This window comes from Onychomys torridus, chromosome 20, assembly GCF_903995425.1.
Source record: "Onychomys torridus chromosome 20, mOncTor1.1, whole genome shotgun sequence".
Classification (NCBI taxonomy): domain Eukaryota; kingdom Metazoa; phylum Chordata; class Mammalia; order Rodentia; family Cricetidae; genus Onychomys; species Onychomys torridus.
The window spans coordinates 9185099-9212423 of record NC_050462.1 but is presented as its reverse complement, the minus strand read 5'-3'; the positions used below and the strand labels follow the sequence as shown (position 1 = coordinate 9212423).

Sequence of the window (27325 nt, the reverse complement as noted above, 5' to 3'; positions counted from 1 at the left end):
GGGCGGTGGTGCACGCCTTTAATCCCAGCATTGGGGAGGCAGAGGCAGGCAGATCTCTGTGAGTTCAAGGCCAGCCTGGTCTACAGAGCGACCTTGTCTTGAAATTTAAAAAAAAAAAAAAATGCTCAACAACAATGAAATGGTAAATGGAATTTTTTGAGCAGATGGGCAGTATCTTGTCATTCTGATAGGCATCCCTTAAGAACCCATTAGTAACCTGGATTTTCATAATAGAATCTGAGCTTTGGCTACCTAAGATAACCAAGTTTCACAGTCAATAAATGACAAAAGAAGGGACTTTGTTTTTTTAGTAGTTGGTGGAATAACAAGCATGTTCTAGACAGTTATAGAACTTACTTCATTCAGTTCTCACAGAAGCTTTGCAAGATAGGTGCCTCTTCCCTTTCACTGTGAGTTGAAAGTGCATAGCAGTGAGGTGCTTAACTAAGATAGTGTGTTAACAGGGTCACAACTGGACTTGCCTCACAGTACTTCACTGCTTCATTTTCTCTAATGTGCTGTGTAGCTTAGTGGTGCAGCACACAAGCACTGGGCCCTGAGTTCTACCCAACACAGCAAATGTAAATAAGTAAGCTGAATCCCAGAAGGCAAATTTCTACATGAGAGCCAACAGCTGATAGCAGTTTCTCGTTCTTATAAATGGGAGTTTCTGCAACCACTCTGTTTAGGAAACCTTCTCTTGGCTAAGAATCCTAATTGCAGTGTGCCCCCCCCCCCCCCCAACTGTTCAAAAATAGTCATGTCCTGGCCAGGTCACCCTTTCCTTGTCTCTGTCCCTCACTGGACTCTCAACTGTAAGAAGGTAAAACCCACAGCCCTTTCACTCCCCGCTGCTTCCTCAGCCTATAATTGGAAATCAGTATTATCTACTGGATGATAGATATTGATGGAAAGAGCAGGCAGCCTATCACAGCTGCATAGCTTCATCATCATCATTATTGTCACCTCCTCTTCCTCTTCCACCCCCTCCTCCTCCACCTCATTTTCAGGCAGAATCTGACTATGTAGCTCAGGCTAGCCTCAAACTTTCTAATCCTCCTCTCTCGGCCTCTTGAGAGTACCACTGTTAAGATTCTTAACTTGGTTAAGACTGTAAACAGGTGTGAACCCCCACACCCGGCTGTGACATTTCCTTATTTAATTAAAGGTGACTTTTGTTACAGACACAGTTGAAATGACTGAGTTACTGGAACATGAAGCCATGGAATTGGAACACCTGGATGAGGAAGAGAAGGAACAAACCTGTAAGAGTTTATCAGATGGCAGGGAGCCAGTGGAAGTCCCCGAGGCAGCTGCGTCTGGTGGGGCAGCAACTTCGGAACAAGTGTGCAGCTCGAAGCCTGTCTCTTTCCTTCCTCGGACTAAGGAAGAGTTGGAAAGAACAATTAAAACCATCCAGGGAGCCATAACTGGGGACATCCTCCCCAGGCTCCACAAGTGCCTGGCATCTGCGGTAAGGACTGGGCCAGCACATGCTGCAGCCAAAGAAAGCTTAATTAAACACTAGAGTCTATTTCCCTTTTCTGCTTTTTGGCTACTTCTGTGCTATTTAAATATCATCTGAGGCAAACATTGTGGTCAGACAATCTATCTTTTTCCTGGTCGACAAGGGTAACTTTTAACAGTGCGTTCTCATATACTCAGAGCCTTTCTTTCTTGGTCTAAAACAGCGTGGGCTTTTTGTTTTTGTTTTTTGTTTTATTTTTAATAAATAAAGTTTTATTAGAAAACAGTCATTGTTTTGCATTATAGCAGCAGAGTTAACTAGCTCTAACAGAGACAAGCAGAGTAAGAGCACTTGCTGTGCATGAAGACCTGAGTTCCGGTCCCCTGATCTCCACCTAAACACTTGGGAATGGCTGTGCCACATGCCATTACACCAGTGCTGTGGGGAGGGTGGCTGAGGTTTACTGGCTGTCCACTTCACTGCAGGTTCAGTGTGAGACTCTCAAAGGAATAAGGTGGAGCAATAGAGCAGGACATCTGATCCCACCTCTGGCCTCCCATTGTATACATATATGCACACACGTGCACACACGTAAACTAGGAGTAGGCTTAAAAGAGAATAATTGTCTTTCAGATGTAAAGTTAGAGGTTCAGTGTAGCAAGCCCCATGACCTGAGGTTCAGGCACTGGCCAGGATTGAGTCAGGAGAAGGGGGGACAGTCAGATGCAGGATACCGTTGTGGTCCTTAGTGTTTGAATTTCCCTTAAACTTTTCTTGTAGACCAAAAGGGAAGAAGAGCACAAGCTGGTCAAGTCAAAGGTCGTGAATGAGGAGGAAGTGGTCCGAGTCCCCCTGGCTTTTGCCATGGTGAAGCTGATGCGGTCCCTCCCACAGGAGGTGATGGAGGCAAATCTGCCCAGGTACGGCGTAAGACGGGTGAGAGGAGTTGAGAGAGACTCGGGACTTGCTCCTTTGCTCCCTGGCTCGCGAAGCTCTTTCGTCAGGAAGAGAACTACATGGTTTGCTGTAGTCCAGACCCTAACTGGGAATTGGGCTTGTGAATAAGTAAGAGACAGACAGACGGGCATTTTGTTTACGTTTCTGCCTCTTGATTCTTTTTCACCTTTGCATTTTCTAGTGTTTTGCTGAAAGTGTGTGTCCTCCTCAAGAACAGAGCACAAGAAATCAGAGACGTTGCGCGTAGTACTCTCACCAAAATAATGGAAGATCTGGGTGTGCACTTCCTGCAGTATGTTCTCAAAGAATTACAGACGACCCTTGTCCGTGGGTATCAGGTGAGCTCAGTGTTTGGTCTCACAGGAGTCCAAGTGCTTAGTGTCTGTCTTCAGTAAAGCTGATTGAGCGAGCAGTCAACAGCATGTACGTTTCCAGTCACAGTCAAGTTTAGGGACTCATGTCTCTCTTCCCAGTATTGGGAAGTTGAGGAAAGAGCACCAGCAAGTCAAAGGCAGTTCCGTCTCCATGGGGCCCTAACTCAAACTAACGGCAGAACCTAAGTTTCTCTGAGTATCCATCAGGTCTTTCTTTACTTTCCTCATAGGCTAGGTTACATGGTCTTCTTTCTTTCACATTGTTTAACATTGTTTCATAGTCTGTAGATCTTCATAAAATTTTCTTGTCAAGTTTATTTGAAGGTATTGCCAATTGAGTGAATAAAAAAGAAGATATGTATATGTTTAACTTTGTAAACTTGGCATAAATCAAATTAGTAAGGCTACCAGGAAATGAAACAATAGCAGTTGCATGGTGGTATACCCTGCCACAGCTCCAAGTGTGGGCCTGGACAAGAGCACGCAGGAGCCGTGAGGTGCAAACTGGAGCCCACCACACTTGTCTATAGAGCCTGCATCTGCTAGGACCTTGGGGCAAGTTTAGGAAGCTTCACAGCGCGTTCAGATGCTCATTGAAAGTTCAGTAGCTACCATTCCTTGCATGTCTTAACTTACTGATGTATAAGGAACATGTTCTAAGTAAAATTCCAGTCTTCCTTTATGTGGCTGTTTTTGCCAGCATATATGTTTTAACAGTGTATGAAGGTCAGTATTTTACCACTTCAAGTGAAAGGTGGAAACTTACTGCTGTGTGGGTCCTTTCCCCTCCCACTGCTGTATAGTTGCCTCTATGTTTGAGGATTGGGACCTTCATAGGGTAATATTGTAACTTTAATAGTCCAAGGTGGAAAGTAGTCCCACCCCAGGTAGTTACCATTGCTTCTTTCTTCTTTGGGTGGGTCTGCTAATATTCCCTTCAATCTGAAGAACTTCTCTAGTAATCATGGTGAATGTGGGGCTAGAGGCAGTGGGGTCTCACTTCCCTTCTTCTGGGAGGCCTTTATCTTACCTTCCTTCCTAAAAGGGACATCACTCCTGAATGTGGACTTCTACCTTGACAAAAGCATTGGACACCCTTTGTGGTGAGCTGTCCTTTTGGTTCCCTTCCAAGTAACACGTCTTTCCCCAGCTGCTTGAAAGACTTTGATGTGTTTCTCGGCAGCTTACCTGTGTGTTTGAGTGCCTTTCCTTCATAAATCATCATAGTACCTAAGTATACCATGGATTTCTGAATACACTGTATTTTGTACAAGCCATGCTTCTGTCAAAGGACCTTAAATGGTGACATGTGGTAGCTCTGGGCAGTAACTAACACACGGACTCTTGAGTTGTGGACAGCACCTTCATGTGTAAGGCTCCTAGCCATTTGCATTCTGACTGTGTATCTCATCTTAGGTCCACGTACTCACATTCACCGTTTACACATTGCTGCAAGGCCTCAGCAGCAAGCTGCGAGTTGGGGATTTAGACTCTTGTCTGCCAATAATGACTGAGGTAAGATTCACAGAATGCAATTCTGCTTTTCCTAAGTGGGCGATGGTCATTTTAACAGTTCACAAATAAGAAATAAATATAGGGGGTTGGGGATTTAGCTCAGTGGTAGAGCGCTTGCCTAGCAAGCGCAAGGCCCTGGGTTCAATCCCCAGCTTAAAAAAAAAAAAAAAAAAAAAAAAAAAAAAAAAAAAAAAGAAAGAAATATAGACTATAAAAGTGAAAGTAGAATGCAAGGTTTCACTCGGTGGTGGGTTCTTAGTATGTAGTGGACCCTCCTGTAGTTGGAGAGCTTCTCTCCAGCCCCTGCCAAGCCCTGTAAGTCCAACAGCCCACTTATAAAATAAACACACAGATACTTATATTATTTAAACTTTGGCCTAATGGCTCAGGCTTCTTGCTAGCTGTTCTTATATCTTAAATTAACCTATTTCTACTTGTCTATAAGTTGCCACGTGGCTCGGCTCGTGGCTTACCAGTACCTTACATCTCGCGGCTGGCAGCATCTCTCTGCCTCAGCCTTCCACTTCCCAGAATTCTCCTCTCTTCTTGTCCCGCCTATACTTCCTGCCTGGCTACTAGACAGTCAGCATTTTATTTATACAGAGCAATATCCACAGCACCCTCCCTAGGTTTAAACCTCAGCACACATGCACACACACATACACACACACACACACACACACACACACACACACACACACACACACACACACAGAATTTACTACCTTTATGTTTTAGATTAGCAGATGTTAGAAAAGCTGGTCCTTCATTGCCATGGCCATTCTGTCGTTGCTAGTGTCTCATAAGTTAGTTTAACCTCTCTTTTTCAAAAGAGGGGGTTCAGCTTTTGAAACAAAATTGAAAATTTTAATCAGGTATGTCGTGAATTTGTTGAAAAAGCTAAAAGTATGTTCAATCAGAGCTTTATAATAATGAAGAAATACTTAACTTTTCAAATTAAATAATTCAAATGAGTGGGAGGTAGGATTAGGAGTATAATAAAGCTGACATGACCTTTTGTTTGCATACTTTTAGAACGTGGGCTCTAAATTTTGAGTCTCGTTTTCAAAATCTGTATTCATTTCAGTCGTTAAGTTACAAATATGAGGCTTATGGATCTCAGCGTGTTCCCCTGTGTGGTTCCTCGTGTTTCTGGACTGTTTTCTCAAGTGCACTGAAGGTGGGGGTCTAACACAGCTTCCTCTCCTCTCATCCAGCCCAGTCTGACTCTGTTGATGGGCCCTGTGGTGCCCATCACGGACTGCTAGTTGGGCGGGCCTTGCTGAGTGTTCCTCTCTGCCATTTGTCCTTTCCTTCTTTCAAAGATCTTTAACCACGAGTTGTTTGGTGCCCTTGCTGAAGAAAAGGAAGTAAAGCAGATTCTGTCCAAAGTCATGGAGGCGCGAAGGAGCAAGAGTTATGATTCTTACGAAATCCTGGGCAAGTTTGTCGGAAAAGATCAGGTTACAAAACTTATTCTTCCCTTAAAAGAGGTAAGGACTTAAGTGAGATCCAGGAATACCCAACATTCTGTCTCTGAGCTCCTGAAAGAGTCTTACAGGGGAAACACTGTCTGTGGTCACCCGGGGCTGCCTTTTGTGCTAAACAGACAAGTCCTGAATGGGCCTGGGTTGCAGCCTTGACTTAGGTGCTATGATCGGCCAGTCCTGGTCCCTGACAGAGAAACAGTGTGAAAGGAAAGAGCCGGAGTGTGAGTGCATTTTACAGCTCTGTCTTGGGAGTTAAGACAACTCCCATATTGACAAGCAGAAGAATGCTGCTCTTAAATGTTGTAAACATGGGGCTGGAGAGATGACCGAGTGGTTAGAAACACTGGCTGCTCTTCAAGAGGACCCAGGTTCAATTCCCAGCTCCCACATGGCAGCTCCCAGCCTTCTGTAACTCCAGTTCAAGGAATCTGACACCTTCTTCTGGCCTCATAAAAAGGAATAAAAATGTTCTCAACACTGTTGCAGGAGAAATTTCAGGCTTGAGAGGAAGGAAGGAGCATGGTTACAAAAACTCAGGGTTTATTTCTGGAGCACCCTAACGCAAAGCGCACATCCCTTTCTGCTGCTTCTTTCTGCTGCTCGAGAACAGGGCTCCAAGTTACCCACTTCCTTGTTTTCCATGCCCATCTCAGTGACCACCTTATTAACAGCATTGGGTAGTAAAACTAGAGCAACACATGCTATGTGGAGTAACAGGTTACTTTCTGTCCCAGATGTCTGTCACTAGAGTGCACGCACGGACCTAAGAAGGTTGGGTCTGTTTTAAGATGGAAAGGGTCTCACACAGTGAAGTGCTGAGTATTTGGCTGAGGTTGATGATGATCCAAAGTTCCCACCAAGTTCCTAAAGCCTGACCATCCAAGTCCTTAATTCACATGGTTCCTTTTAAATAGCAACTATGCATTTTATTGATAGGGGGTGTGTGTGTGTGTGTACGCGCGCACACACACACCTACCAGTCACCCCTATCACTGCACTTGGCAGATGATACCTACAGGTTTGTGCCCTGAGTCTCACCAACAGGAAAAGAGGTTGCAGGAATGGAAGAAATCAGAAGTACAGAAACCAATCACAGTGATTGTCTCTAAAGCTGAAACTGTTGGGAAAACACAGCCCTCCCCTCAAAGGGAGTATGAGTTTTTTTGTGCTTTTTATTATTCTGAAGCCAAACATGAGTGACCATGAATTCATATCACCCCAAATACCATATTCCAACATGGTAACAGATTTATGAAGTTTTATAGTAGCAGGAGAAACAAAGAAATAAATGAAGGCATTTTAAAAGTGCGTTGTAGAATAGGCTAGGCGGTGGTGGTGCACGCCTTTAATCCTGGCACTCAGGAGGCAGAGGCAGGCAGATCTCTATGAGTTCGAGGCCAGCCTAGTCTCCAAAGCGAGTTCCAGGAAAGGCGCAAAACTATACAGAGAAACCCTGTCTCGAAAAAGAAAAAAAAAACAGAAATGAATGAGTGAGAGGAAACATTGGGTAGGTCAGTACAGTAAAGCGAGTGTCTCTGTAGTAGCCCTGTAATGTTATCTTAGCCTTATCTTGGTGGCAGCTGGAGGTCTGTCCTATAGTCCCCAAAGGGTTTACTAGATAGCCACAAAGATGTGAGGCCAAACACAGAGGTGCACAGTGAATGACCATTTGTGAGCTAGAGATAGCCTGAGATCATTTGTTTCTGGCCTGTAGCATTCCAGCTCTCCACAGTCACTGGGCATTTAATTATTCAGTCAACCTTGTAGACTATTTTCTTTTGGAAACTTGGGTTCACAAGGTTGTGCCTAACTTTTCTTTATATGTTGTATCTATTTGAAGATGCAGTACATACATTCTTTTTGTTTGTTTGTTTTTTGTTTTTCAAGACAGGGGTTCTCTGTAGCTTTGAAGCCTGTTCTGGACTAGCTCACAGAGCTCCACCTGCCTCTGCCTCCCGAGTACTGGGATTACAGGCATGCGCCACCACCCACCTGGTTGTACATACATTCTTTAGTGAGAAAAAGAACACACTACGAAGCAAGTCTGTGTCAGAGCCGTTACAGTGATGAAAGGGTGGCTCTGTTCATCAGTGTGCTGCTATTCTCTGTTAATTTAGATCCTACAGAACACCACCAGTTTAAAACTTGCCCGGAAAGTTCACGAAACCTTACGCCGAATTATAGCAGGATTAATTGTGAATCCAGACATGACTGCAGAATCTCTTCTACTGCTCAGTTATGGTTTGGTCAGTGAAAATCTGCCACTGCTAAGAGAAAAGGAAAAGTAAGTTATTGGGGGCCTTATAGACGTGTCCTGTGCTTCTTTCAAGTGAACCCTCGGTCATTGTCTCTTAAGTGTGTTAATAACCAGATGTAATGTAAAACAAATGTTAGCTGAGCCCGTCAGTGGATGCCTGTAATCCTAGTACTCAGGAGGCAGAGGCAGGAGAATTGAGTTTGGTGCTTGCCCAGGTTAGATAGCAGTATTCTTCTTAGCTCTGTGCTGTTTGGGCTGAGACCCTTCCAAGTGATCATTTCAACCTAAGATTGTTTTTTATCATGTGTAGTTGTGCATATCTTTAACCCCAGCACTCAGGAAACAGAGGCAGGGGATCTCTGAATTCAGGGCCAGCCTGGGCTACACACATAGTGAGTACCAGGACAGCCAAGGCTCTACAGATCCTGTCTCAGAAAATAAAAAATAAAATAAAAAACTTTCAAAAGATTATTTTTCCCTCTCTGAGTTAGCTTGAAAGACAGCAGTCGGTTATTTTCATACCATTCTCTGGTGCCAGTTTTATTTTAAATATTTACTGATTGGAAGGATAGATTTGAAATGTGTTCCTGTTGTTCTGATAAAAACAGGTGTCGAACTTAAGTGATCTCAAAATACCGCATGCACATCCTTTGGATTTTGCCCTGTGTCCTGAAGAGCCCTTAGCATGTATTTTCAGATTGCAACCCAAGTGTCCTCTTGTTGTCCATCTCCGTTCAGTCCGTTCTTTAGTCTGGCCTCCGTTGCTAGGGGTTGCCGTAGCTCTGTCATCTGCAGGACGGGAGAAGACCATGCTAGAGCAGCCAGGCCTCTCAGTGCTGCTCAGGTCTCCACAGGCCACAGTGACATCCTTAAGCACATGACAGTGCTCTTTCTCTTCCATTGTGATTGACAGAAAGCCAGCAGCCCCTGCACCTGATGCACGACTGCCACCCCAGAGCTGCCTTCTGCTCCCCCCAACTCCAGTTCGAGGTGGGCCGAAAGCTGTTGTGAGCAAGAAAACCAACATGCACATATTCATCGAGTCTGGGCTTCGGGTGAGCCTCCTTGTTTCCTGTTTAATCATCTGCAGAAGCTCAGGAGCCTCTCCCCTCCGTAGAAATGCTGTGCCATGAAGTAACTACAGAAATGTTGAGGGGTGCATTTGTGAAGTGACTGTTTGTCTCTACCGACTTTAATACTGGTGTCCCTGGCTGGCCTGAGACTTTGCAGCTCTCCACTCGCCTCTGCCTCCTAAGTGCTGGGATAACAAACATGCACCACCACTCTTGGCCTTTTCTCGATGATACAGTTGACTCAGCTGCTGTTCTGACTATTCTGTTTATTAGAGTTTCACTGTCTCTTTTTTAAGGTGATGAGATTTTTTTTTTTTTTTTTAATTTGATGATTTTAGTTCCTGTGGCTCACAGTTTTCCTGGTTCTTTTGGGCTGCAGGGCTGCAGTCTCCTACAGCGCCATCCCCAATATACATTGCAGTGAACCTAGCTTCCCTTCAGTTCTAAAGTCACCTCACTCTCTTTGAGTCTCTAAGAGCCCTCAGGAAAGGGACCAGGGCTGTCCTGGTCATTGCTGTGCCCTGAATCCCAGTAGATGCTGAGTGGTCATTTGTGAATAGCATGTCAGCTGCAGGTTGAGTTCCCATGCACTTGACTTTCTGAGACTCACTTCTTAGATTTCTTCATTTTCTTTTATTATTTTGAATAGGAGCATGTTGAAATGCCACATTCATCTTTGCGAATCACTTTGCCTCACTCACCTGGCATCATGGGAAATAATGTAAAATATCTTCTTCAACCCTTTTAGCTGCTGCATCTGAGTCTAAAGACTTCCAAGATCCAGTCTTCAAATGAGCATGTGCTGGAAATGGTGGACCCTTTTGTGTCGGTCCTCATAAACTGCCTGGATGCCAGGGACGTGAAGGTGAGTACTGGTCCCTGCTGGATCATCCCTTCCTTCACAAGGGCTGTACTGTGTGGAATAGTGGAACTTACCTCAGGAGCTTTCGCTTCTGAGATGACCAAATTTATAAAGGGATTTTTGGTACAACCATTACTGTCCACCTCATTGAAAATAACCACTGGGGGCTAGGAAGAAGACTCAGTAAGAAAAATTGATGGTGTGTGAGCATGAGGACCTGAGTTTGGGTCCCAACATGCACATGAAAGCCACAGCACACACAGAGTCCCTTTGTTTGGATAGCCCTTCACATCTTTGAAAGTCCTTTTAGGTAGGTTATCTAGTTTAATTCTCAAAACACCTTCAATGGTGCCCCCAGGCCAGTGGTCTTCATCTTCATCATGGTCACTATTGCCAGTATCTTAATGACTTCATCCCTGACCTCCAAATTCCTGAGGCAGATTTTTTCTTTTTAAAGATTTATCTTAGTTTTATTTATATTGTATATATGTCTGCATATATGCATGTGAATGCTCAAGGAACTCAGAAGAGGACATTGGCTCCCCTGAAATGCTCGAGTTAAAGCTGTGAGCTATTTGATGTGGGTTCTAGGAACCAAACTTGGGTCCTCTGAAAAGCAGCAAACTCTATCTCCAGCTCCCCGCTTTCTATTTTAATGACCCTAGGTCTTTATGCACACTAGACAAGTGCTGTACCACTGAGTTTTGTTCCCAGCCCAAGGCAGATTTTAATGAGGCAGCAACAGCTGGCAACTACTCATGATCTAGATGATGAACCTGTCTGGCAGACTCCAGAGCCTCCACATCTCCAGATTCGTATGGGCCATCACTGCAAAAGCTCAGAGTTCAGCCCAGGACTTTCAGATGACCAGGCTCTTTTTTGGTTTTTTGAGCAGGGTTTCTGCTCTGCCTCCTAAGTGCTGGGATTAAGGCGTACACCACCACTGCCTGGTGGCCGCTCCTCCTCTCTTCATGATCCAGCCCAGTAAGGGTGCCTTGTGCTAGAGGGGTGTGTCAGAGCTGCCTGAGCCTGGGGACTTGGGTTCTGTCTGTATCACAGGTACCGGTACTCTTGTCTGTTCCTGCACCTGACCGCATTCAGTGGTCCTTGTTCTTAGGCCTGATTTTGAACCTGAAGTTATATGTGTGTTTATTTGGGGGTTTTGAAACAGACTCTTTAACTGTGTAGCTCAGGTTGGCCTCAAACTCAAGATCTCCCTGCCTCAGCCTCCTACGTGCTGGCATTACAGGCTTGCACTACCATGCCTGGCTATCTTTGTATTTATCGTGCCCAGTAATGTACTGGGGATGTAGATCAGTGGCCAAACATTTACCCATCATGTGAAGGGCCCTGGGATTTGATTCTAGGACTGATGTTTTTCTGACAGCTTAGCAGCTGCACATGAATCTACTGATATTTTAATTATGTCTGCAACCCCACGGCCCCACAGTCAGTGCCCCACTGGCCACTCAGGCCATGGCCTGGATGGCCTTCTGGTCCCACAGCCACAGCTCTGCCGCTGCCTGGATATGTAGGTTTAAACTAAGTCTCTATCCTTCTGTTTACCAATGAAGACTCAAAGTCAGATATGAGGGTGATAACCTGTTAGATCAGAGAAGCCAAGAAGCAACCAGCTGACCTTGCTTTTTAGCCAAAGAGCCAGCAAGAGTCTCTGGCCACCGGGCGGTGGTGGCGCACGCCTTTAATCCCTTGGGAGGCAGAGTCAGGTGGATCTCTGAGTTCGAGGCCAGCCTGGGCTACAAAGTGAGTTCCAGGACAGGCTCCAAAGCTACACAGAGAGACCCTGGTGGGGGGGTGGGGGGGGAAGTCTGGCCAAAATCAAAAAGGAAGCCCAAACTCACATTCCCACCCTTTCTTCTCTGTGCATCTTCTCTATCCAAATTGCTGGCGTCTCTGGCCAGTTCCAGTCAGCTAGTTGCTAGCTTCACCCCGATTCAAGGTAAACTTTATTAACAGTCTCTGAGGGTCACGGTGAGATCAGAACTCCCACAGGTAAGACTTGAGAAAAGGTGGTAGTGTTGGTAGCAGCTCTGACCCCAGTAGAGAGCTTTGTGTAAGAAAACTTAGTGAAGACGGGGCTACACTGAAAGTCATCTAGAAAACAGGAAGCTACTTGAAATTGAGTTTAGGACACAGGTCCTCAAATGGTCCAGTCTATCCAAATCCTTAAGAACTTGGTAAGTGAGCACCTTTGTTTTTACTTATGATCTGCCTTCACTTGCTGTGACAGGGAGTCATTTCTTCTACAGCAACAAGTAAGTGACATGGGGCTGGAGAGATGGCTCAGCAGTTAAGAGCACTGCTCTTGCAGAGGACCCGGGTTCCATCCCTGCACCCACATGCCTCATAACCAGCTGTAACTCTAGCTCTAGAGGGTCAGATGCTCTTCATGTATCCATATAGCATAAATAAATCTAAAACAACAAAAAACACAAGCAGTTTTAAAGACATGAGAAGCTTCTATTCTGTGGTAGTTCTCCCACAGTAGACCCAACGCGGCCCGTTACTTCCTCACCTCTCCCTGCCCTGTCCTGAGTCACAGTTCTGCTTCTCTTTTCTCAGGTGATCACAGGCGCTTTGCAGTGCCTGATCTGGGTCTTGCGGTTCCCTCTGCCTTCCATAGAAACCAAAGCAGAACAGCTGACGAAGCACCTTTTCCTCTTGCTGAAGAACTACGCGAGACTGGGGGCTGCCCGGGGCCAGAATTTCCACCTGGTAGTGAATTGTTTCAAGGTGAGAGGAAACAGTTACCCTGAGAGAGAAAGCCAGGACTGGGGTCCACATCCATCTTTGGTCACATTGGTTTCCTGGGTTGTTGTTAAGGCCTTTTCACTTCATTCAGCCCTCACGTTGGGGTGGCTGCTGCTGATTCATTGTTGTGACTTACAGTGTGTGACCATCGTGGTCAAGAAGGTCAAGTCCTATAAGATAACTGAGAAACAACTTCAGGTTCTCCTGGCCTATGCTGAGGAAGACATTTATGATACCACAAGACAAGCCACTGCATTTGGTCTTCTCAAGGTATGATGTTGCCAGATGTTGGTTTTGGATGTTGATTTATGCAATCAGATCCTTAGAGTCACATGGCGAGTACTGCTTTAGCTTCTGAAATTAAGTAATTGATGAAGGTTATTATGATCTTGATAGTCAGATACAAGCTAGTAGAGTATTTTCTAAAAGGAATTATTTGTTTCTGTCTATGGCTACTTTGTCTGCATGTATGTCGAACACCAGAAGAGGACATTGGATCCCATGGGACCTCAGTTAGAAGCAGTTGTGAGCCGCCATGTGGGTGTTGGGAATTGTACTCAAGACCTCTGGAAGAATAGCCAGTGCCTTAACCTCTGAGCCGTCTCTCCAGCCCTTAATACAGTATTGAAACATGAGGTCTATGATAATCTTCCCAGAGGGGCTGGGTTTTTGTCTCAGTGTTGAAACACTTACCTAGAGTAGGAAAGGCCCTGGGTTCAATCCCTAACATTGCATGTATGCATACATACATATGCACATATGTACATACATGCTTACCTAAGCCCGGGGAGTCCTGGGCAGATGCCTTACTCCAGGTTATCATGTTGGAGGGTCTTTCATTGCTGTGCTTAATCTGGATGAATACCACACAATTTATGTGGCAAAATGAAAGTACATACTTTTGCTTATTTTCATTGTGTTTGAAAACTGTGACGCTTTAATGTCATGCCTGCTTAGATCATCTGTGGATGAAATTTATGTCTTTTCCCCTTTATGTTTTAGGCTATTTTATCAAGGAAATTATTGGTCCCAGAAATTGATGATATCATGCGGAAAGTATCCAAGTTGGCAATTTCTGCACAGAATGAACCTGCCAGGGTCCAGTGCAGACAGGTGCGTAGAGAGAACTTCTTACTGCAGTACAGGTTGGGCCACATCTGCCAGCTTTGGCTTTTCTAGTTAGAGGGGTCACCTCTGACTGGATTCTGAAGACTGCTTTGTGTGATGTTGTTGCTGTGCTCTTAGTTCAAGCTTCAAGGGCAGAAGGTCGAGAAGGCCTTCCTGAGGATTGCCATGTAAACTGAAATCTGAGGGAAAGTAGGCTTAATCTTCAGGTGAAGGAGCAGTACATGCCTTCAGAAAGTAACCTTCGGGCTCATCTGGAGCCGAGCTTACTTCAGAGCAAAGCACTGTGGCTAGGCAGAACCTGTGGGCTGGTTAAAGATGGAGGGCCTTGAGGCTGGAGAGAGAGCTCAGTGGGGAAAGGACTGGCTGCCACACCTGATGACCTGTGTTTGATCCCAGAACCAACACCTGCAAGGTATCCTTTGACCTCCATACAATTCTGTGACACACATCTCACACACGCGCGCATACACACACACACACATTCTCCCCCCCCCCCCCTCTCTCTCTCAATCTATATAATTTTCAATGTAGGGCTCTGTTCTAAGAACAGTAAGCAGTCATTGTAATCCTTAGGTAGAGGAGTGACAGGATTATATCTGCTTATAGATCTGTCCCTCTCTAATCTTAGGAACACTACATATCATACCTAAGAGATGGACGTCAGAGTTGAAGTTTTGTACAGGGATGGATTAGGCTGCTGCCAGAGGCCAAGGTGGAAGAGAGAAAGCAAATCCCTAGAAACAAAAGATTGCTTGACCACAAGATGGAGGACCTGTAGCTGGAGTTTCTCCAGTCAGGACAAATCTCTCTCACCGGCCAGTCCCGCAGCTGCTCAGACCCAACCGAGTAAATACACAGAGACTTACATTGCTTACAAACTGTATGGACACAGCAGGCTTCTTGTTATCTAGTTCTTTTCTTTTTTTTTTTTTTTTCTTTTTGGTTTTTCGAGACAGGGTTTCTCTGTAGCTTTGGAGCCTGTCCTGGACTAGCTCTGTAGACCAGGCTGGCCTCAAACTCACAGCTATCCACCTGCCTCTGCCTCCCAAGTGCTGGGATAAAAGTTGCCACATGGCTCGTGGCTTACTGATACCTTACATCTTGCTTTTCATGGCGGCGGCTGGCAGTGTCTTCCTGAATCAGCCTTCCACTTTCCAGAATTCTCCTCTCTCCTTGTCCCCGTCTGGCTACTGGCCAATCAGTGTTTTATTTATTAACCAATCAGAGCAACACATTTAACATACAGAACATCCCACAGCAAGGACCAGCTGCTGTTAAGTGGTTGAGTTTAATTAATAATGTGCTGTGTACAGTCCACTTTGGAATTACTATGTACAAAGCGTAAGATCCCTTTCTTGTGACTCCTTACCAGGAGTCAGGACTTGACATACATGATCTCTGATATTCAGTTTGGCTTGTGGTCCGCCCTTTTTTGCTGTGATAAGGAGTACACAGTAATTCTACAGTGGGCATTATTTACTCAACTCAACCACTTAGACAGTCTCCACAGCCTGGTGTAGGCATCTAGCATCTCTGTTTTAGCATTAGGAAGAAGCAGGCTCTGAAAGTTTAAGGCCCTGCCTTCAGTCTCAGTATTTAACTACGGCTCTGTTCTAGCGGTTTAAAGATGAAGCCTAGTAGGCACTTGCTGCCAGCCCTGATGACTGATCCCTGGGACCCACATGATGGAAGGCAAGAATTCCCACAAGTTAGCCCCCTCCCTCCATGCATAAGCAAGCACACACGTACTAAACAGATAAATGTTTAAAAACAATTTCAAGTCTGGACCAATAAACTACTTAATCTCTCAGTGCCGTCGCTTTGTTATATCACCTGCTGCCCAAGAAGTGAAAAGAAGTGACCAAGGGTTAACGGTGCTGGGCACGTTACCACTCCTGGTGTTAGCTCATTGTATCCAAGGGAAGATAGAAGGTTGAACCAGCTCAGTCACCACGCCACCTATCAGAGAAGCTCTGGATATGCAGGCTTAGGTTTGGAGCTTAACCTCGTGGTGACAGGCAGGACCTTCCATGGAGCCCGGCATCAATGAGTGTCGTGGCTGCCGAAAGAGGCACAGATGTAGGCTAGTAGACTGTCAGTCTGGAGTTGGTGGGAAAGGGGCACAGATGTAGGTTAGTAGACGGTCAGTCTGGAGTTGGTGGGAAAGGGGCGCAGATGTAGGCTAGTAGACGGTCAGTCTGGAGTTGGTGGGAAAGGGGCACAGATGTAGGTTAGTAGACGGTCGGTTGGTGGGAAAGCCTGGCTTCTTCCCCTGGGGAAGGTTTACCCTGCTGTGAGTCCAGAAAGCACCTTAGCAGGCAGGAACCCTGAAGACTACTCAGAGGTAGTGTTTGCCCAGGGAGCCTGCGTCAGTCTCCTGCCTCATAAGGAAACAGGGAGGGCGGGGAGGGGTGGGAAAGGCCACATTTCCCGCCTGGACAGACAGGATCCATATAATCGGCTGTGTGTTTTGTTCTAGGTTTTTCTGAAATACATTCTTGACTATCCCCTCGGTGAGAAATTGAGACCAAACTTGGAATTCATGCTCGCTCAACTGAAGTAAGCACAACCACGACTGTAGCTGCAGAGGGGTGGCTTCATCTTTGCCTTGGATGTGGTGGCCATCTTGAAAAGACGGCCTGAGCATAGTGGCAGTTCCTCGAGGGTGCTGTGCTATTGCTCCCGATGGTCCACGCAGTCACTGACATTGGGGGAATGGAGCAGGCCCAGTGTTTTTTATTTTTATTTCATTTAAAAATAATCATGGAGTTGGGGATTTAGCTCAGTGGTAGAGCACTTGCCTAGCAAGTGCAAGGCCCTGGGCTCGATCCTCAGCTCCACATACAAAAATAATAATAATATAATAATAATAATAATAATAATCACAAGATACTGAGTCTGCCTAACATTCTTGCCCTAGTTATGAACATGAGACTGGAAGAGAATCCACCTTGGAAATGATTGCTTATCTCTTTGAGACCTTCCCTCAGGTACTGCTTACCCAGGGCCCGGAAGCCTTGCCTCTTGCCTCTGCGTCCATTGCATTCTGGCTGTTCTCACCGGTGCCTGCTTTCCCCTAGGGACTGCTCCATGACAACTGCGGGATGTTCTTCATCCCCCTTTGCCTGATGATGGTCAACGATGACTCTGCCATGTGCAAGAAGATGGCATCCATGGCCATCAAATCCCTGCTCAGCAAGGTCAGCCTTGAGAAGAAGGACTGGCTGTTTGGTCTGGTTACCTCCTGGTTCGAAGCAAAAAAGGTTGGTATTGCTCCTGGTCATAGTTCAGTGACACGGGTCAGCTCTGGTGCATAGTTTATATCAGAGTACCTGCTAGACACACTGTTGAAACAGCATATCCCAGGCAGCCCTGGTATGTGGCTCTGTAAACAGTATGCTCCTGAAGTCTCACGGAGCATGAGACGCTACAGAACGTAACAGAAAACCCAGCTGTGCACAGATGTTACTAATGTTGACCAAGCACAGCACCCAGCGACGCTTCTACTTTTATTCTTCAGTTTCCGGAATGTACTTTTCATTATCTTCCCACTTGATCCCGTCACCGTCCCTGCTGGCCCGTCTTTTGTTGAGTTCAGCTGTGACTTCACTTAGTGCTTGTCTTTTTGAGAAACAGTTTCATCCGTACTTGGTTGCTGCCCCCTCTGGCCCTCCTCCGACGTTTCCTTCCCTCCTGTCCCTCTCCTTCACCTCTTTTCCCTCCTCTCGTTCCTGCCGTCCACACACACTCACTCGCAGGTAAACACACACAGGTGAAGCGAGGGCTGCGTGGAAGGGATGGCACGTGGTGCTTACCAAATGCCTGTGGTTTGACCACGCTGACCCTTCTGTCATTCTGCATCGTGGTGTGCCTTGCTTTTGCAGCGATTAAACAGGCAGCTAGCTGCCCTGACCTGTGGCTTATTTGTGGAAAGTGAAGGAGTTGATTTTGAGAGAAGGCTTGGAACTCTTCTTCCTGTGATTGAAAAGGAGATTGATCCTGAAAACTTTAAAGATGTAAGTCAATTGCTAGGTGCTAAAACTTGGGAAATGTTTATGAGAACATTGGGTCAGGCTGGTATAGTTAGTACTGAAACACAGTTTTCATTAGTAAAAACAAGAATTCAGTGCAGCTGCAGCTTTTTTAAATGGGGCCTAGGGGTTAAGGGACTGTTTCAGTGATAGAGTGCTTACCCAGCATGCCCAAACCCCAGCATCACCAAAACAGGCAAGGGCAGCCTGCTGTGGTGATACACACCCATAATCCCAAGGGGCAGCCTGCTTTGGAGATGCACAGTGAGATGCTATCTCTAAAGTAAGTTACCTTCCACGGTATATGAAGATCATAGACCCAGCTAAGGCGTCTTCCCTCACAGGGTATAATTGGCAGTATCCAAAAACATTTTTGGTTATCACAGCCGAGGGGTGGTTTGCACCGGCATCGTGGTAAAGAGTGGTGGTAATCACTGTTGCTATGGTTGGGAAGCCTGGTGAGACATGCGTGCTGGAAAGACGTTCATTGGGTGCTTCCAGGCCATGACGTTAACTGCATGCATTCACCTTGTGTTTAGATCATAGAGGAGACGGAAGAAAAGGCTGCAGACCGCCTGCTGTTTGCTTTCCTCACACTGATGAGTAAACTCGTCAAGGAATGTAACATTATTCGCCTTACCAAGCCCTCCGAGACTCTGAATAAAATCTGGAGTAAGTGTTTTATTTAACAACATGTAGCTGTGATAGAAGATAGAATTATTGAAAATACTTGAAATTTGAATAAGAACACTACAGAAAGTAAACGTTATCTTTTTTTAAAGTCTGTGAGGAAAAAAACATAAAGGACCCCATCAGATTATTACACTGCAGTGTTATTGGGGGAGGAGTGTATTTCTTCAACACTAATACATTTCATTCATGAAACAAAGGGTATTTATTGGGGGTAAATTTTTGAAAAGGCAGACGTTACAGAAGTCTGGCTGCTGCGTGATGTTGTGCTTGGCACCCACACCCCCTCACCAGCTCTCCCTTCCTCCTTCCTCCCTGTCTCCCCAGGGCTCTGTTAAGATGTGACTTACAGACAAGAGCTATCTTTGGGGGCTTATTGATGAAAAGAAGTAGGGGGTAATAAGGTGGTGGGGGCTGAAATCAAAGTAATTTAAGGTGTGCGTGTAGAGGAGTCAGGGCATGGATTTTTACTGTGTTAAAATGACAGCCACACCAGACTTGTCACTTTTCCTGCCCGTGTACTGACCTCTTGCTGGAGCCTGAGTTCTGGGGGAGGTGATAGCAGCAGCCTCCCCGAGCATCTCTGTCTCCTCGCCTGGTTTTGTAGTCCTTCTTCACCATTGTCTAAGGACGTGACCGCAGCGCACACTTCGTAGAGAGAAGTCAGGACAGAAGCGATCGTTTTCCAACCACCAATTCACCTTTAGGATTAAGCTGGTACCTGTGTACATGTTTACATTGCTGACCTTAAAAAACGTATCATTCACAGCACCTTATCTCACTGGATTCTGAAACTGGTTCATGTGGCACCAGCTCATAGGGAACCATGGGCATTTCATTATGTCCTCAGCATCAGACAATTTACCAGACAGTTAGTTTTGTATTGTCTCCTGTGTCTTTCTGCCTCACTTTCCCTGGCTCTGTGGCCTGGAAAGCAGGGACAGTTACTTTCCTCTTGGTTCCTCAGTCCAGGCACACAGAGAGGCTCCCTAGCTGCCTACACTCACCATGTCTACCTCAGGGAATCAGAAAGTGTGAGGCATCTGAGAATGCATTCTGCTCTCCTTTCAGGTCATGTACACACTCACCTCAGACATCCGCACAACTGGGTGTGGCTCACAGCAGCCCAGATTTTTGGATTGCTCTTTGCATCTTGCCAACCAGAAGAGCTCATTCAAAAATGGAAAAGCAAAAAGAAACCCACGGACCCTATAGCAGTCAGGTTCCTAACAAGTAACCTTGACCAAAAGGTACCATTTGCTTCTGGGTTTTGTTGTTGTTTGTTTGTGTTTGTTTTGGTTTTTCGAGACAGGATCTCTCTGTGTAGTTTTGCTCCTTTCCTGGATCTCTTCTGTAGACCAGGCTGGCCTCGAACTCAGAGAGATCCGCCTGCCTCTGCCTCCCGAGTGCTGGGATTAAAGGTGTGCGCCACCACCGCCCGGCTGCTTATTTTTTTAAGACGAAGTCTCACTATGTAGCCCTGGCTAGCCTAAAGTCAAGCTGACCTGAAATTTACTGGGGTCCTTCTGCCTCGGCCACCCGAGTCCTAGGACTTGAACTCCTCCGTGCCTGGCTTGGGTTTGGTTCTTGTTGCCTGTGTGTCTGTAAGGAAAAGTGTCTCTAAACCTTGTCCTTCCCTTCTGGCCTGTGTGAGATGCGTCCTCTAGTCTATGCAGCTGTTGGCCCATGGTGGGAGACACACCAGCTAATGACTTGCGCATGTCATCAGTAGGAGTTTTGGGGGTTTGTTTGTTTTTAAGGCATGATCCCACTGTGTGACATGACGTTGGTCTGGAACTCCTGTGTAGCCCAGATTCACAGGGCTCCTCTGGCTCAGCTCCTGGTGCGCTGGTGATTTCATATGTGTTCCACCACACCCAGCTGTTGTGTATGACTGTTTTGTCTTAAACAACCAACAGTTGTGCTGTCTGTCTGCTGATGTCCATTTCTTTTCACAGATGAAGAGTATCTCTCTGGCTTCATGCCATCAGCTGCATTCCAAATTCTTAGATGAGTCCCTAGGAGAACAGGTAAGAGTGTAGTAATCTCCAGTATAAGAGAAGCAGCTGACGGTCCTACCAACAGACTAAGTCGGCTTACATTTGTTATTCACTTCCTTTTGGGTTTTGTTGTTGTTGTTTTATTTGGTTTGGGTTTTGGTTTTTCAAGACAGGGTCTCTCTGTGTATCCCTGTCTGTCTTGGAACTCACTCTGTAGACCAGGCTGGTCTTGAACTCAGAGATCCGCCTGCCTCTGCTGCCTGAGTGCTGGGATTAAAGGCATGCATCTCCACCGCCTGACTGTTACTTGCTTTCTTCTGCTTTCAACCAGCTTTAATATTTGGTGAAATGTAAACATCTACTGCAGTATGTGTTGTTATACATATGTGTCTAGTTGACTCTGAGGTCAGTATTGGACTAACTGTGGCTTCATCACCATTCCTAATAAAGATGAGAGGGTAGGGAAACTTTACCTGCTGGTCTTTAACCTTAAAATACCAGTTCTACTTTGTGACCAAAGCGTTAAAGGGGTTGATTCATGGGTTAAGTACTCTAGTAAAACCTGGTATTGAATCTCCTCCCATATTCCTAGAAGTTAAAAAGACTATCATTCACAGTGTGACCTACAAACTGGCTGTCCCTAAAAGCAGATACATCGTTCCACCATTAAAAATAGTTTATAGACTTCCATAGGTGAAATGTAACTGTAGCTGGTATAGTAGCCCGTGCCTGTAATCCCTGCACTTGAGAGGCTGAGACAAGAGGGCTGCCGTCAGTGTGAGGCTAGATAACAGTCTCTGTCTTTAAAAAGTCAATGGTAACATGCTTTTTGCATATGGCAGAGTCAGGGAAGGAGTGGACAGCCATTCGGTGGAAGGCCGAATTAAGTACCTGGCATAGAATTCTAAAGACTGTTGGATCCTGGTGGACCACTAGTGACATTTTATATTAGTGTAACTTACAGCATCTGTTTTCCTCCTGTAATAGTACCTCAGAGAGATCTTCCACAGGTCAGTCAACATGGATAGGAAACAGCTAATCAGTTCATATTATTTCTGCATAATTAGGTTCAAAGAATTAGTGCAAGATTAATGACAATGCTTCCCCATGGGAAAATGTTTTCCTACCTCTGTGACGTTAAAGCCAGAGCTAAGCCAAATGATAACAGTTAGGTGAGAATGAATCTGGATACGTTGTGGAGGAACTCAAGAGTTGAAGGAACACAGCCACCAGTGTAATGGTGCTGTGTGCCCACCCTTCTGTCTCCCGCACGCTGGGTTAGGGCCCAGAAGCCTTGCTTGTTCAAAATCTAACCTCCTCCCTCTCCCCCTTTCAGGTTGTTAAGAACTTACTGTTCATAGCCAAAGTCTTATATCTACTGGAACCCGATTCTGGGAACAAGCGAGGAGAGTTGAAAGACTTGGAAGATTCTCTGGCCAGAGAGGCGGCAGGAGACGAGGCTGGTGCAGATGGAAAGACGGAGTCTGACAGAGAAGAGAAGGAAGAACCCAGCAGGCCGGCCACACTGCTGTGGCTGATCCAGAAGCTGTCCCGGATGGCTAAGCTGGAAGCTGCTTACACGCCTAGAAACCCCTTAAAGGTGCAGCAGGGCACGCAAGCTTCGTTGTTGTTTGTCGTTGCTGTCGGAGGCAGGGTCTCAGCTCGCTGTGTCGCACGCCTGGGCTGACCTGGAGCTCTGCCAGGCCACGGAGGCCTGGAACTTACAAAGATCTGTGTGCCTCTACCTCCCAAATAAATGCTGGAGAGTCAGAGGTGTGAGCCACTATGGCTGGCTTTGGTTTTGGACACGGGTTTGGTTTTTGGTTTTTGGTTCCCAGGGTTTAGAGACAGAGTTTCTTAACATAGGTTCTATAACTCGTTTGCCTGGTGCTTGCTTTATGTATCTTAGGCTGTCTGAACTTGTAGGACTCCTCCTGCCTCAGCCTCCCAAGGGCTAGATTTATTATGGGAGTAAGTTACAATGCCTGATGTTTTGTTTACGTGGCCGTTTTGATTTGGGGTGTTTGTTTGGGGGCTTGAGGTTTCTTGTTGAATGTCTTTACGTTATTGGTGAGACTTTTCAGGTCCCCATTATTTTGTAATTTGAACCTAAAATGGTATCAATATCTGTCTCAAAATCGAGAGCTGGGCTTTTCAAATGCACACTGTTGGCATGGCTGGGTGTTGAGCAGAGGCGTTTGCAGTGACCAGTCTCTCCTTGCAGAGGACCTGCATCTTCAAGTTCCTCGGCGCAGTAGCTGTGGACCTCGGGGTGGACCGGGTAAAGCCCTACCTCCCAGTGATCATCGCCCCGCTGTTCCGGGAACTCAACAGCACCTATGCAGAGCAAGGTAAGCTGTCCTCCTGAGAGCACGCCGGAACCCCTGGCTTCTCTCCTGAACGCTGCATGGTCCCTTCCCTCCTGTCTCCTTCCCTACTAGAGTTTAAGGAAGAAAACATTTATTTTCCACTTATTCAACAAACCTTCTGTCGATGGGTGTGCAGGTAGATCTTGATACCTTCGAGGCCAGCCACGACTACACCGTAAAAGGCTATCTAAAAAGAGAGAGAGTGCTTTACTTCTATTCCCAGGGGCAAGTTTGAGGTATTCCTAAACCTCTCAGGGAGCTGGACCGGTCGTGTGCACCTGTAATCCCAGCACTCTGGAGGTGCTGGCAGAATTGGGAGTTTGGGGTTTGCCTGGGCTACATGGGGAGAGTATCTTTTAAAAAAAAAAAGTTTTAAACAGTTTAGAAATAAGACAAATGGAGCAGCAGATTTGGTGTTAGGTTGGAAATGGAGCAATTGTGTTAGATTTGACATTAGATTCCCAGGTTTTCTTATCTTTCTTAGTCACATATACCTCATAATTTAATTTTTTTTTAATGTGTGGCCTAAGTAAGTATAGAAAGAAAACAGTCCCCCGAAAAGAGAAAACAGTCCATAACTTCACGAACCCTTAGCAGTTGGTCCTAAGGTTGATATTCCTGACACTCTAAAGTCACACTCTTAGAAGACATTGGGTTTTGTTGTTGCTGTGGAGCTGTTTTGGTTTTTCAGGACAGGGTTTCTCTCTGTAGACCTGGCTGTCCTGGAACTTGCTGTGGAGACCAGGCTGGCCTCGAATTCCCAGAGATCCACCTGCCTCTGCCTTCAGACTTCTGGGATTACAGGCGTGCGCTTGTCCCCGCAGCTGAGGAGGCTGTTCAGCCTCATTCATCTTTTGCTCGCTGCACTTAGTGTTGCAGTGATGTTCTTTAATGCTCAGGGTATTTGGAAAGGTCCATTCTGTGTGTTAGGCACTGGGTGTACATCTTAATTCGCACGGTATTTGAGGAGTAAGCAACTGTGGGGCTCCAGGATGGGAGAGCACAGCTAGGCTCTGACCTGTGCCCTGGAGGCTAGAGAAACATCTTGTCTTCCCTCTTCCACATCTGCAGAGCTGAGCAGGCTCGCAGAGGAACCCCAAGTGCTGCCCAGTTCTTCACAGCCCGCTTCCTGATGGGGGTGGGTCTCCTAGGGTTGCTCTCCTGTCGCCTTCTGCCTGAGATGGGCACTGCAGGTCACGGTCTCTCTCTCTCACACACACACACACACACACACACACACACACACACACACACACACACCCCACCCCCGTCTCAGGAGCTCAGAGGCCAGTGGATTTGTGTGGAATGGTAACAGTCATGGTGCCACAGGAGTTTAAATGTTTGGACGTGTGACTGCCTCTCATCTTTTTTCTGTGTGATTAGATCCTCTGCTGAAGAATCTATCCCAGGAAATCATAGAATTACTCAGAAAGCTGGTTGGGCTCGAGAGCTTCTCCTTGGCCTTCGCCTCTGTGCAGAAGCAGGCTAGTGAAAAGAGGGCACTCCGGAAGAAGAGGAAGGCCCTGGAGGTGAGGCTGCTGTTGTGACTGTGGCTGGGCCACAGGCATCAGAAGTGCTAGGAGTGTGCTGTGCACGTGTGTGCTCCTGTTCCCCGGGGGAAGAACGAGGGCTGGAGAGGAGAGGGATTGCCACTAATGACATCCTCTGCATTTGATTTTTTTGAGCGGAGGATTGAACCCAGGGCCTTGAGCTTGCTAGGCAAGCGCTCTACCACTGAGCTAAATGCCCAACCAGATTTGGATTTTTTTAATGTGTACGGAAAAGTAATGAAAGATCTCTGCTTTCTCTTCAAGTTTGTCACCAATCCTGATATCGCTGCCAAGAAAAAGTTGAAGAAACATAAAAATAAAGGAGAAGCAAAGAAAAGAAAGATAGAGTTCCTGCGCCCAGGCTATAAGGCCAAGAGACAAAAATCCCACAGCCTGAGAGATTTAGCAATAGTGGAGTGAGGTCTCCCAGTATGCATACCAGTAACTCACTCTGTCTCAACTGGGGTGAAAACCTGAACTTGCAGCTTTATTCTCCTGGCTGAATACCCAGCAGATTGTTTTCTAAGTTAAACTTTGAAAGGTGGGTGTGGCTTCACACCTGTAATCTCTGCACTTGGAAGGCTGAGGCAGGAGGATTGCTGCAAGTTTGAGGCCTGCCTGTGAGTTTCAGGCCAGCTGGACTACTGAGAACAGGCCTCAACGTAAAGAAAATGAGTTCAACTTTGGCATAGATTTGTAATGTATATTTTAATGTAATCATGCTTGTATTTTTTAAATTAAAATGTTTAATATGCTACTCCTGTATCTTCATTGTCTAAAAAGTATGTGATACTAAATGACATGGTTTAAAGCTTAGCTTTCTCACAAAAAAAGGGGAAAACCTGGTGTGTGTACACACACACACACACACACACACACACATACACATATATATATATATATATATATATATATATATATATATATATATATATGTATGTATGTATGTATGCAAAAAAGGAGATATTAGGAATAAATAAGTAAAACAAAGTGTTTGTAATAGTATCAGAACGCATTGAGAAGTCTGCAAACAGAAAGATATGGCCATGCTGATGGATTAGTATAAAATGCTATTTTCCCAAACTCATCCCATTGGTTGACTACATAGGGGAGCAAAACCCAAAAAAAAGTTCTTGTTAAGCTAATTAATAAAGCCAATTCTAAAATCTACATGGAAAACAAGACAATGGACCAACAAAGCAAGGTGCTTTCAGAAAAGAATGAAGTAAGGACTTGGCCTGTATGTCTCAGACATACAAATGCTGTCGGTAGCGGAACATGGTCATTTCTACTGTATGGATAACGAGCTTCCCTTCCGGTGGCTCAGTGGTTATGAGCAGTTGCTGCTGTTCCCAAGGACTCCAGTTCAGTTCCCAGTACCCATGGTGGACAGCTCACAGCCATGTCACTCCAGCTCCAGGGCATCTGATGCCCTCTCCTGGTCCCTGAGAACTCTTGCATGAACATGGCGTGCGCACACATACACAAAAATAAAAGTTTTTATTTTAAAGGTGCTTCTAAAGAGGTACACACTGGGATATGGCATACTCCATATATTACTGTTCAAGGATTTGCTTCCAGAATATGTAATGAGTAAACTATGGATCAGCTGGTGAGCCTATAGAAAACATGGCAAAAGAATGAGTACACAGAAGAGAAGCAAAAATGATCTTTAACATTAACTGTCAGCTAGTAATGGCTGTACCTGTTCCTTAGAACTTACATGCTAGTTGGCAAGTAATCATTGCCTTTAGCCTCACCAGCACCAACTGCCACCATGGGTCATGAGTGAGTTCCTACACCGTTTACTCCCCATATAATAAAGGAGTATTTCCTAGCCAAATTGGTAGGAGGAAATTCTACTATGAACCTATGTGAGATTAAGGTTGACCATACCAAGTGTTAGGTACCTAGTGGAGCAATAGAAGTCAGCACACTGGAAAACAGCTTGGCATTAACTATGAACTTGAAGATGAGTGTGCTTCCAAGCCAGTAATCTACTATTTAGAGAAACTTAGAACCACAGTACCACAGACAGGAGTTACACAAGAGAATAGAAGGATGAGGTATATTCATCCACAGAAACACAGTAGAGAAAATGAGCTAGTTACATCAATACAAGCGAGTCTTAGAAACTGTTAGCTGGGGAAAGCAAGTCAGAAAAGTAGAATGCCACTATGTTATAATAAACTTAAGAATCTAGACATGTGCACATACACTGTATGATGAAGCCATTCTTGTTATACATCGATAGATAGATAGATACATAGATAAAGAGAATGATGTCAGTGTTAAGATAGTCCTGAGAAGGAACATGATTTAAACCCAGTGTGGTAGCAGAGGTCTTTTTTGTTGTTGTTTGTTTTTTGTTGTTTTGTTTTGTTTTTCGAGACAGGGTTTCTCTGTGTAGCTTTGTGCCTTTCCTGGAACTCACTTGGTAGCCCAGGCTGGCCTCGAACTCACAGAGATCCACGTGGCTCTGCCTCCCGAGTGCTGGGATCAAAAGCGTGCACCACCACCGCCTGGCTGGCAGAAGTCTTAAATTGTACTAGCAATACTCATAAGATTTGGAGTTCCAGGTTTTTATATTTTGCTTATATGCAAATGCCTCAATTTAAATGGGGCAAACAACAAGAAACAAATATTAGTATATGCTTTCACTGAAACTACCAGTTGATTCTAAGGTCGAATGTACATAAGTCTGCAGTGACTCACATTTGAAGGAAACTGTTTTTAGTTGTCCAGCCACATCATCATTTGCTCACCACACTCAACGTTGTCGCGATATT

The 27325-nt window shown here is 45.6% G+C and overlaps 1 protein-coding gene across 3 annotated transcripts in view; it reads left to right on the top strand.

The window, feature by feature from the left end:
• Positions 1-25372, top strand: part of Utp20 (UTP20 small subunit processome component) — an 85465-nt gene extending 60093 nt beyond the window's left edge. The window contains exons 41-62 of one of the 3 annotated variants that reach the window (XM_036169704.1): positions 1185-1474; positions 2249-2388; positions 2607-2763; positions 4216-4314; positions 5640-5807; positions 7922-8088; positions 8975-9116; positions 9883-9999; positions 12580-12750; positions 12907-13038; positions 13771-13881; positions 16376-16455; positions 16817-16886; positions 16977-17159; positions 17781-17912; positions 18467-18599; positions 19689-19867; positions 20576-20647; positions 21954-22217; positions 22842-22968; positions 24370-24515; positions 24801-25372. In XM_036169704.1, coding sequence (XP_036025597.1) covers positions 1185-1474; positions 2249-2388; positions 2607-2763; positions 4216-4314; positions 5640-5807; positions 7922-8088; positions 8975-9116; positions 9883-9999; positions 12580-12750; positions 12907-13038; positions 13771-13881; positions 16376-16455; positions 16817-16886; positions 16977-17159; positions 17781-17912; positions 18467-18599; positions 19689-19867; positions 20576-20647; positions 21954-22217; positions 22842-22968; positions 24370-24515; positions 24801-24956 — 3236 coding nt within the window. In that variant the 3' untranslated portion in view covers positions 24957-25372. Of the gene's footprint in view, positions 1-1184; positions 1475-2248; positions 2389-2606; positions 2764-4215; positions 4315-5639; positions 5808-7921; positions 8089-8974; positions 9117-9882; positions 10000-12579; positions 12751-12906; positions 13039-13770; positions 13882-16375; positions 16456-16816; positions 16887-16976; positions 17160-17778; positions 17913-18466; positions 18600-19688; positions 19868-20575; positions 20648-21953; positions 22218-22841; positions 22969-24369; positions 24516-24800 lie in introns of those variants that run through there. The other 2 variants (XM_036169705.1, XM_036169706.1) reach the window with 2 other exon arrangements.
• Positions 25373-27325: the final 1953 nt, after the last annotated feature.